The sequence below is a fragment of the Canis lupus genome, chromosome 16 (assembly GCF_003254725.2).
Source record: "Canis lupus dingo isolate Sandy chromosome 16, ASM325472v2, whole genome shotgun sequence".
Lineage (NCBI taxonomy): Eukaryota > Metazoa > Chordata > Mammalia > Carnivora > Canidae > Canis > Canis lupus.
The window spans coordinates 41,457,535-41,469,806 of record NC_064258.1 but is presented as its reverse complement, the minus strand read 5'-3'; the positions used below and the strand labels follow the sequence as shown (position 1 = coordinate 41,469,806).

The 12,272-nt window shown below is 34.7% G+C and overlaps 1 protein-coding gene across 3 annotated transcripts in view; it reads right to left on the bottom strand.

The window, feature by feature from the left end:
• MICU3 (mitochondrial calcium uptake family member 3) overlaps positions 1–12,272 on the bottom strand; it is a 95,535-nt gene that overhangs the window by 35,598 nt on the left and 47,665 nt on the right. For 2 of the 3 annotated variants that reach the window (XM_025471865.3, XM_025471930.3), the window contains exons 4-6: positions 8,954–9,032; positions 4,861–4,908; positions 1,450–1,532 (exon numbers count right to left, since the gene is read on the bottom strand). In XM_025471865.3, coding sequence (XP_025327650.1) covers positions 1,450–1,532; positions 4,861–4,908; positions 8,954–9,032 — 210 coding nt within the window. The remainder of the gene's footprint in view (positions 1–1,449; positions 1,533–4,860; positions 4,909–8,953; positions 9,033–12,272) is intronic. The other variant, XM_025472008.3, reaches the window with a different exon arrangement.

Here is a 12,272-nt window from a genome sequence, read left to right as displayed (position 1 = left end):
GCTTTTTATAAGAGTATAAAGGGGAAACAGAAGTTCTCTATGAATGTTTTTACCTCCTATCTCCACAAACAGACAATATTCCGAATGGCGTCTATACAGGCATCTTTCAGCAGACTGAGTTCTAAGTTACTCTGTTAGTCGATGGGGTAGAACTTGGCAGTGTTGCCACAGAAAATTTATTAAAAATCATTTAGATTACTAGGCCCATTTTGAAAGACCTAAAGTTTTATGCTATTATAACAAAACTATATTAAGTTAAATCTGTGTATTTTAGCATGTTAGGAACATATGTCTATTTTGCAGTGAAACTGGAAACTCTCACCTCCCCACCATTCTGAAAAGCACTCAAATGAAGGGCCTTTCATGGCTCTAGGTCTAATTGTGTGGCTCAGGGACTGTCCTCAGGCAAGGGCTACATGGGTATTAGAGCAAGCCATTTGAGAGATCCCAGTAATTAATCTGCTGGCTTCCTTTTGAATGGCTACTGATTAGCTACAACAAAGATTTTGATCTTTTCCCTTTCCTACCACAGAAAACCATGATTTCATAGTTTCTCTTCCACATTCCAGCCTCTGAGGAAAATAGTAAGCTGTTTAAGAGGTTTTTTTGAGGGATTTTTTGATGGCTTGTTACAAAGGAAAATAATAAATAAAATGGCTATTTATTTACTATCTTTCCCTTTTCTCTTTATTAGGAAATACAGGTAAAAACAGAGTTGAACATAAATGCTAAGGGAGGAGTTGTTACTGTAAGGATCTCTTCTTCGGAGAAAAAATAGAATAGGCATTTTCTCACACAAGCAGATGCTTGTTCCATGGGTAAAAGGAAATAGAAAAATTCTGGAAGGGGGAGTGGCAAGATGAGTGAGCTGTGAGCAGTGAGATGATGTTGCCAAACAAGTACCAATGCTGAATCCATCAGGTAAGAAAGACTGAAGGTAGATAGGTAGATACCTAAGAACCATCTTATTTCTCCTCACTTTAGATCACCCCGTTCAAAGATAAGAGAAGGGAATAGCAGAATGGTGACAAGACTGGAATGTAAGGCAGTCATGAGTGGAAGAGAAAAGCAGAAAGAAAAATCACAAATCCTATTATGAGGAGGAAAGGAAGTTCTGTGGCAGAGCTGTGGCTGGGGGCTGATACGATGGGGTATGAGTCTAACTGAGCATATACCACCTCTCTGGATGGCCTGTATCCACCCAATGGAAAGTATCTGACTCATTTCAAATGTTCAGAAAACATGTAAACAAGTATAATCATCTTTATATAATGGGTACAATTTATATTTTTATAATATAAAATTATTTAAAGTACACAATACTATACTTAAGGTGAAAGCATAAATTTTTCACTCTTCCTTCTACATTATTCCAAATGATGCAAAAACATAAGAATATAAATAAACAATATTTAACTATTGATGAAATGCAGCATTTAATATACATACCACCAAAAACTCCTTTTTATCCACCATCTCATTGCCATCAGTGTCAAACATGTTGAAAGCTATTCTAAAACCTGCATGTGGCTCTGCCAGAAAGAATAGAAAAGTACTGGTGAAATGGAAATTTTTTTAAAGATTTTATTTATTTATTCATGAGAGACACACAGAGAGAGAGGCAGAGACATAGGCAGAGAGAGAAGCAGGCTCCATGCAGGGAGGCCGATGTGGAACTCGATCCCAGATCCTGGGATCATGCTCTGAGCCAAAGGCAGACGCTCAACCGCTGAGCCATCCAGGCGTCCCTGGAAAAATGTTTTTAAAGTACAGTTGTAAAGAGTTAATTGTACAAAAATACTTTCTTTAACCAAGAGATTAAAAGCAGTAGGTTACTAATACTTAAATATAATAAAAGCACTCTCTCTCGCGTGCGCGCGTGCTCTCTCTATATATACATATATATATATTTCTGCTTCATTTATTAGCATACTTAGTAACAAAATTGATAATACACTTTGAAAGCATTTGTGTGATACCTGCTGCACAGCACAGACAGTAATATTTAACTACCTTACTTCTAAAAATAAATACTTCTTTTTGTTATCTAAGTTTGTCAGTTTAAAAGGGAAATATCAAATCATCACTTATGTTCAACACTTAGAACAAAAGAATAAAAATATGACACAATGGTCCAGTCCTGATTCTTAGGAAAATCAGAATGGAAATGACCTATGAAAATAAATGTCAAGCATAAGAGATTACATATTTGAGTTTAAACTTCTAGAAGCTTTAGAAGCAGAAACATAAAAAAGGCTTGAATAATTCTCAATTCCCCCAAAATACAAGGAACAACTGCTTTCCTGAGAAAGACATACTTTTACACACTAAGAACTGCTTTAATTTTATGAACCTTATAATGAGGGTCAATCCCTTTATCCCTTCTAAAGCATAAAGAAGAAAATCTGAACAGAAGAAACTTTGAACATGTCCTTCAAAGAAGAGCTCAGTGCACATGCCTTTGAGAAACATCTGACCTTTGTTTTTCTTAAAGATTTCATCCATTCATTTATTTTAGAAAGAGGTAGATAGTGCATACACACACACACACACACACACCCAGGTGCATATGCATGCATGAGGTGGGGAGGGGAACAGGAGGGGGGAGAGAGAATTTCAAGCAGAATCTGTGCTGAGGCAGAGCCTGATGCAGGGGTCAGTCTCAAGACCCAGAGATTATGACCTGAGCCAAAAACCAAGAGTCAGTAGCTTAAGGGGGACTGATCCACCTAAGTGCCCTTCTGATCCTTTCTTTGGAGATGACTGGCAAAAAGTTTTTAAAGGGGGCCTCCCACAGATACATTTGGTATTACCTGTCATAAAATCTTGAAGCTAGCAAAAGAGAAGCATGTAATCCTACTTTCTTAACCGATAATAACTGTCTCTGAAAATAATGGAAACAGAAGCCAGTCTTATATGCAAGCTCATTTCTTGCATATAGTTTACTAACTGAACTTTCTTTCATTAGCATTCAGTTAAGAAAGAAAACATTTCATCACCTCTGATAACCCAGTTTTAAGCTTTAAAGTGATCTTTAAAATATACAATGAAAAGAAGTCCTTACAAGCACTGTTTGGAAGGGAAAATGAAGTTAAAACAATAAAAAGCAAAGAAAAAAAACCATAGACAGGTAAGGTGGATTCTCTAGCCCACTCCCTACCAGCTCTGTTTTCACATTTCTGTTGGTTCTACTCTAAAAGACATTACAATTTTTTGGTTCAAATTCCCAGAAGTTTCTCAAATGGGTCCTGAACTCCAAAGGAAGATTCACTGCATTCAAAGATCCCAACCTTTACATATAAGCAAAACCACCATGTATTTTTTCTAACACTCTTAACCATACCCTGTAGCATCTCAACAAATGGTTTTCCTAACCAGTTCTATTATATTCTTGCCAGTCACTCTGCTGCTTTAGGTATTTCAAACTTAGAGTTTTATAAACCAAAGTTGTTCTATAGCTAATAACATTAACTTTTTATCAAGTCTCTGAGACACTCCCTGGCACTCTTCTAATTTTCAAGGCATATTCCTCATTGACTATCCTTGAATCATAGTGTCTTCTAGTCTGGAACAACCTCAGATAGTGCTATTACCACCTGCACCAACGCTTCTTGTTCTTCAGCACCAACATTTTAATTTCATTTTGAGTCCAGGAGAAAAAAAAATACAAGAAAAAAATAAAGGATGATAATTTTCGAAATACATATGCACAATGTACATTCCCCAAACTTCCCGTAATAGAACTCCAACATAACATTTATTACTAAATTCAGAATAACACAATGGCTCTTAATTTACTAATCCTAGAAGTACAAGGAATTTTAGGACTTGTTTCTAATGACAGAGTTTCACTGATAATTTGTATTTCCATACATCTCCACAAATCCCCACAAACAGAAATCCCTCTAGTGATATTCTTCCATTTATTCTTTTTTTTTTTTTCACTCATTTACCAACTGGTTTTTGAGAGGCTACCATGTGCTAGACACTGTTCTTGATACAGAGATGGACAAAAAAGAGACAATCTTTGCCATCATGGACTTTGCATTCAAGTATGGGGAGATAGACAAGAACATGAAAACCAAAAAAACAAATACTTTCAAATAGTTTTAAGTGCTATGAGGAAAATAAAGCAGGGTAAAGGGATAAAAAAGGGAGAGGTAAGAGAGGGAGCCATTTTAGGGAGGACTGTCAAAATGGGTCCCTATTTCACATTCAAAGGAAACCTGAATAATGTTTATTATCATGAGGCTCTTGAGGAAAAAGCACTGATGGCAGAGGGAGCAGAAAGGACAAATTCCTGCTGTGAGAATTCAAGGAACCGAAAAGCCAGGTGGCTGTCTCACAGTCAACAGTAGCAAGTAAGTTCCTGCATTAAATGCAATGAAATTTAACTGAAAACATTAGTAAGCCCTTCATATATTTCATAAAAATTGCTGCGTACGAAAGGCAGAGAATTAATTACAAAGCTGTTTTAGGATGTAAGATGGGTATTCTGATACACTAGCTAGTTAGAAGACATTCTTTCACGCTAGTCTTAAGAAATATGTGATTTCAATGAGTGTACTAGGAAATTTACAAATCCTTATATGACTTTCACGTAGATTAAACCACAAGAACTGATATAAGATATAAAGCTTATAATTTATGAGCATAAATACACCATAAAAACATTTATGTTTTCGACTCTTAATAGTGTTATGATTAACATTTGCTGCTAACATTTAGACATGAGTTTTGCAAAATAACCATGGATAAACCTAAGGTGATTTTCAATAGTAAGAGAATCTAAGATTTATTTTGCAAGATTCTCATTTAAAAAGAAAACTATCCAAAAGTAGATTTAATGAGTACACTTACTTGTTAAAATACATAAAAGAAAAAGATATTCTGTGTAAGAAATCACACCTAGAAGAAAAACAGTATTAGTAATGCTATATTTCAAATATTACTTTATATTTATCAAGTAAAATATTATTCTTATAACAATAAGCAATATTAATAAGGAACTTATTTAAAGAACTGCTAAGTATTGTTTTAAATAAGACTAAATTATTATAAAATCACAGCAAAAGAAGCAACACAATTAACTTTGATTTGTTTCACAATGCCTCCGTAGAAACCCATGCAAAATTCCCATTAATGCTGCTAGATATATTGGCAAAGAAAGGAAAATTATACTATTTACTAACTTTAAACTTATGTCAATGGATGAATCTAACATAAAACAGAAAGGTTGAAAATGGTTAAACTTTAAAGTGTTTAAAGTACTTAATTACTTCTTAGTAACTCTTGAAAAAAACATTTAGATATTCTTGCTTACAAATCAGATTTCTGTATTGCATTAAAAAAATGAAACTGTATTTATCACTTTTCTGCTTTCAAGTTACCATTTATTATTCTTGACAAACTTAATGCTTCTATCAAATGTACTCTAAGATATATTTGTTTTAATTAAATGGCTTACATTTTCTGAATATTGCATCCTGAATTCCCTGTAATCCCAGAATTACAAAGCTTAAAAGGCATTTGTTTGTAGTAAATACAAATATATAATCTGTTACTCAGAATCTTGCTTTTGGATGTAACACCCAAAACTAGAATAATGCTTAGCTGAGTTTCCAGGTGGACCTTGAGAAAATTAAAATCAGGAATAAGTCAACAACACTTCTCCAGATATCAGATAATTCTAATGTTCAGTAAAAAGGTATACAAAAATCCTTAAGTAATCAGATCATAAACCTTGAAACTCCATTTTACCTGATGTTCTTTTAGGCTACCCCCTCTTTGTTACAGAACAAAGAAAGGAGTCACTGTCAGGCAGTTTGTCAGAAGACTTGAAGGGAACTGGCTAGAGGCCCTGAAAGCATTCCCTTCTTTTGTTTATACTACAATATTGTGACCTATGGACAGATAGTTCTGGTTGACTGCCATGAATGTTATGGGAGAAAGATTCTGGAATGGTCAATGTATATAAAGATACAATACCTAGGTTCCATAAGATCCCTCAAAAAGGAAGGAAGGAAGGAAGGAAGGAAGGGAGGGAGGGAGGGAGGGAGGGAAGGAGGAAGGGAGGGAGGGAGGGAGGGAGGGAGGGTAAAAAGAGAGGGAGGGAGGGAGGGAGGGAGGGTGGGAGGGAGGAAGGGAGGGAGGGAGGGAAGGAGGAAGGGAGGGAGGGAGGGAGGGAGGGAGGGTAAAAAGAGAGGGAGGGAGGGAGGGAGGGAGGGTGGGAGGGAGGAAGAAAACAAGAAAGGAGGAAAAAAGGAGAGAAGGAAAACAGGATTAGAAAATGGGCTCTATGTCACTACAATCCATCTCACTGACTGTTGTTCTAACTAACCTGGTGGAATACAAAAGAGATGCTGGTTGGTATAAAGAAGTTTAATAACCACTATGTATCTTTTATTTGTTAATTGACTCAAGATTTCCCTCAGTGAACAATTATTTAACAGTTAGAGTACTAATCATAGTTATCATGGCAGGTACTTTTCTGTAGGACCAAATAGTCTCTGGGGTAGTATAATCCACAGACAAGGAAAACAAAGTTAAACTCAGGATATAATTTAATAAAAATGATCAAGAAAAAGAGAAATATTACTAAACATGAACTGTCTAGATTCTTAATGCTTTCCAATTACAAAAATGGAAAACTATTAGACTGACCTTCCAATTTATTTTAAGGCCACTCAAGATCAAAAAAATAAAATAAAATAAAAATACATATGCTAAGCATATAGTAATGTTGTGATCTTTAGAGAAAGAGGGTAGAAAGATGTCAACTAGGTTTCTTTTAAAAATTCAAGGGATTCCTGGGTGGGTGGCGCAGTGGTTTAGCGCCTGCCTTTGGCCCAGGGCGCGATCCTGGAGACCCGGGATTGAATCCCACGTCAGGTTCCCGGTGCATGGAGCCTGCTTCTCCCTCTGCCTGTGTCTCTGCCTCTCTCTCTCTTTCTGTGACTATCATAAATAAATAAAAATTTTAAAAAAATTTAAAAAAAAATAAAAATTCAATAAAAAATGTTCTAAGGGAAGTTCCTTAAAAACATATTTAGTTCCTATATCATGATACATTACAGTTGGCTGTTATAACTAAGTTTATGTAAAATATGTCTTCAAAAATGTTGCATATCAATTACTTTTTTGTAAAACTGCGTAACATTTTCTTGCTGGGTAATATTTTAAGCAGATAAAATTCATTTGTAAATTAATCTTCAATAGCTCATTGGTCACATGTGGCTATCTAAATTTAAAACAAATAAAATTAAATATAATAAAAAATTCAGTTCCTAAGTTACAGTAGCCACATTTCAGATGCTTAAAAGCCCACATCTGGCTAGTGGCTACTATGGGAGACGATACAGAAATAGAACATTTTCATCACTACAGATAATTCTGTGGGATAGCACTGAATAGATCATTTCCCCCAAAAAACTTGAAAATATGCATGTAACACAAAGATTAGGGCAAGCCTAAACCTAGGGTTGCCATATTTAACCCTTTCTTTGAATACAAAGAACCACACATTTATTTTTCTCAGATTATACTTGATCCAATTTGTATTTTCCCATGAGAGGTGTTAACTAAATATTTTTAAATTTGCTAACTTATCTTTCTGAGCTTTGAATTTTCCTGATCCTATCATCCCACTCTAAGACTTGAATGACAATCTTTAAAGACAACTTCCAGGAAAAAACTTCTAAGAGCTTTAAAGATTCCATGGCCCTGATTTCACAAAGATTTTAAAAACCTACTTATAAAAAGCCTACAGTAAAAGGTAAGGTGTTTACCCCTTTCAGACTCCATGTGAAAAAGGTAGAAGCAATCTGAATTTCTAATTCTACTCAGATAAAATACATGGATTATAACTACTCCTTTAAAATATTTGTCTTCATGCTAGAGTATATATAATTATATTTAAACCAATATCCATTAAAATTGATGAAAATGAAAAAGCTAACTATATAATTTCTTTAACATTTTATTTCGTATTCTCATAGTTGAGAATATTAAAAAGTTTATTTACAAGAAAAATTCCTTTTTAAGATTAAAGAGATTTTATTAATTAGTCTTTTCTATAAATATGTACGAAAAGTAGAGTGTAAAAGAAAACTGCAATAAAGCTAAATAATCTCATTGCAAGGAAATGTATGAATTAAGACTTAGCTTAGAAACATAAATATGGATCATACAGTAGGTCGAAAAAGTGGATTTTGCAGTGCACGTTATTTTGTTTTTTTGTTTTTGTTTTTTTTAAATGGCACTTTTTTTTTCTTTTTAATTTTTATTTATTTATGATAGAGAGAGAGAGAGAGGCAGAGACACAGGCAGAGGGAGAAGCAGGCCCCATGCACCGGGAGCCCGATGTGGGATTCGATCCCGGGTCTCCAGGATCATGCCCTGGGCCAAAGGCAGGCGCCAAACCGCTGCACCACCCAGGGATCCCAGTGCATGTTATTTTGAAAAGAAACATATTCAAACTGGGTGACCAAAGGACACATCCAACATGCAGAGGCAGAGGCAGACTCCCCGCGGAGAAGAAAGGCTGATGTGGGGCTCAATCCTAGGACAAGAGCCAAAGGCAGATGCTTAACCAACTGAGCCACTCAAGTGCCCTGAAAAATGCTTTCTGTAAGTAAATATATCCTATACTGCTCAATGATTGAAAAATATTTTTTTGTAGCTATAACAGTTCATTTAAAAAAATAACAGTTCATTTTCTTCTAAAATATTTGAAAGACATGAATATATATAAAAATAAGAACCACCTTTAATCCTGCTACCCAGAAACAATCATTAATATTTTGGTATTTTTCTTGTCAGTTTTTTCTCTATGCACACACACATAAACACACATATGTAACTAAAACAATTTTAAATATAAGGAAAATATATATAAAGAGTATAAATAATATAATGTCCATTTCAAAATGTATAACTACTAAAGTAAACTTGCCTTTTTCTTTAAGATTACGAAAAAGCTTTGATGATCCTTTCCAAACTGGTGGTGTTTCTGAGAGCATTTGATTTAATTCCTATAACATAAGGTATCATAACATTGATTAACAGGTAAACTACTTACTTATAAAACAGATAAAAAAATTTTACTGCCTTATACAAAAAAATTCTCCACTTAAAAGACCTGAGATATGGTTATATTTATTCTATTCTATATGTGTGGTTCGTTTAACCACAAAACCCAGTATTTGCCCATAGTCCAAACATAAATTATAAAGAAGCAACATTGAATTCAATTAGAGCTACCAAAAATTTCAGATAAATTTAGCAACTGGAGGAATACATATAAAATAAAATAATAAAATTAAGATAAAACAGTGAGTTTAAGTTCAGAAACCAGTTAGAAAAGGATAGTTTCATGAAAGTGTTAAGTAATGTTGGATTTCCTTATCAAGGTCAGAGATGATGACCTAGCTTCACATGCTGTCTCTTTTCTGTAGCCCTCTTGGGTTTAGGGAATTTTGTAGAGGAAGTAAATGAACAGAAGATCAAATTGAGAAAGAATAAAGAATATTTTGGTGGTGACTCAAAGAATGCTGACATCAGATGAAGTACAAGTGCAAGAGTATTGAGTGATTGTGATCACTATTTCCTTTTTTTTTCTAATTTTAACTTAAATAGTCAATAAAGAATATAGGCTTCAATTGCTTAGTCAGTCTTTTTTGTTTTAAATCAAATTACCACAGCAGTTTGGGAAACTATTTTGGAAAAATTAAACATTTGAATCATTGCTCAGATACGAAAGGAATTTTGAATTTATTGTGCACACTAAGTACAAAATAATTATCTGAAAATTATATTTTGGCTAATTGTGAAGAAAAATTCATAAGGATTTGATGAGATAAATTGAAATAAGTTGAAATAAGAAAGGTAGTTTGCGGGATCCCTGGGTGGCGCAGCGGTTTGGCGCCTGCCTTTGGCCCAGGGCGCGATCCTGGAAACCCGGGATCGAATCCCACGTCGGGCTCCCGGTGCATGGAGCCTGCTTCTCCCTCTGCCTGTGTCTCTGCCTCTCTCTCTCTGTGTGACTATCATAAATAAATAAAAATTAAAAAAAAAAAGAAAAGAAAAAGAAAGGTAGTTTGCTAATAAGTAACCACTGAAAACACCAGAAACCATTTCTATTTCCAGAACTGATTCTTATTACTTAATGTGAGGTTCCCCAATAACCCAGGCATAACCTGAGAACTTGTTAGAAAAGCAGAATTTCAGTTCCTATCTCAGATCTACTGAACCAGAATATGTATTTTTAACAAGAACTCTAGGGGATTTTTTTTTTGCACATTCCAGTTTGAGAAGCACTTTAGACAAACCCTTCCTGATGTGGTTGTATCTAAAAATGTTCTGTGACATTATAAACCATTTTTTTCTTTCCTTTTTTTTTTTTTTTTATTACAAAGCTGGCTGACAGGCAAATAAGGAAATCCTGTAATGCCAAAAGCAGGAGAGGTATTTTTAGGGAGTTTATGGATTCCCTGAAGCCCATCTGTGAACTGTGCTTCCATTTCCTTCATAATGCTATCTATCTCTGCACTCCAAGTAACAGATGCTATTTATCAGTAGTGTCTGATTAGAGTAGCAATAGTACAGAGGTAAGAATGCAGGTATGAATAATGATGAGAAACTAGATTATTTACTGCTTAAAAAATAATAAACTGAAATATTTTTGTTAGAGCAGGAGATTAAAAAGAACATTCTGCATATATTTTATATACCTTAACGTATACCATATCTATTATATAAATATTAACTTCTTTCTCCACTTTTAACTATTTCTATGTATTCAACTTCATCTCTTCTATCTTGAACTCCACTAGAGTTTACAACCAAAAGAATCATAGCTACCCTATTACTGAGTGACTGATTGCCCTCTATGTGTTTAACAATGGGCTAATACAATCTCTCATTTAGTTTTAAAAAACAATCCTCATTATGCATATTTTATTGAGATTTAAAGAGGATAAGAACTCAAACTCATCCAGGGTCACACAACTACTAAACGATTCGCCAGATCCTTACTGACTAAGCAGTTTATTTTAGTAATAATTTGGCTTCTTCTGGTCTGGATTATCTAATTAACACACACTGATCTTTGTCTTCTGTTTGCTTTAAGAAGTTTTAAAATGTATTAAAATCTGTATTTCCACTCAGACTGGGAATTTCTTTCCCCATTCCTAGCCCGTCATATGTCTCTTACATGTGGTGGTGGTGTAATAATAAATAATTTGACTGGCCTTTGCCCCTGGTTCCTGGAAGACTCTATATCCCTGAATCACACTTAGGTTATGGGATGCCCCAGGACAGGTTACCGATCGCCAGAAAGAACCACCATGGGATTGGAGGATTGGGGCTCTGAACTCTCCCTACCTCTGGGGAGGGGTAGGGAAAGAGACTGGAGATTGAGTTCAATTATATCTATATAATGAAACCCTCAATAACAACTCAATACTCAAGCTCAGTGGAGATTTCAAGTTGGTAAGTATACTGACATGCCAGGAAGGGTGACACACCTCTCCATGGGGAGAGGGCATGGAAGGTCTGTGTTTGGAATCTTCCTATACCTGTCCTCAGAGTCTCTTTATGTGGCTAGTCCTGTTTGTGTCCCTTAAAATAATTATAAATTTTTAATTATAAATATAAACGTGCTTGAATTTTTAATCAGTCTAGCAAAGTACTTAATTTAAAGGGGGAATTATGGGAGCCTCTTGGATTTGTAGCCAGTTGGTCAGAAGCATGGGTGGCCCTTGAACTTGTAGCTGGCATCTGAAATAAGGGCAGTGTTGTTATGGACTGTGCCGTACATCTGTGGAGTCTGACACTAACTCTGGGTGGTTAGCATCAAAGTTAAATTGTAGTATTGCAAGTTGGTGCTAAATAAATATTTGCTGGGTCAAACTCATTTTCCTAGAATTATAGCTGCCTTGTAAAAGATTTATATAATTGTCTTAAATAAATACAATTTTGTCTTATATAGTTAATATATATATACATTATAGGAAAATTAGCAAGTACTGAAAATAAAAGCTAATTATAATCCAGGTATGAACCGTAATTGAAAGTTTTACTTAAATCCTTTTAGTCTAATTCTTCCTCTAGGCATAATTACATAGCATTTTTGTTGTTGCTGCAAATATTATTTTCTACATATTGTTTTATAACATACTCTTTACACTTAATACTTCATGGGCATATTTTCCTGCCAAATATTCATTTCATTTTAATGGCTACACAGCCATTAAAATATTAGCAGTTCTGAA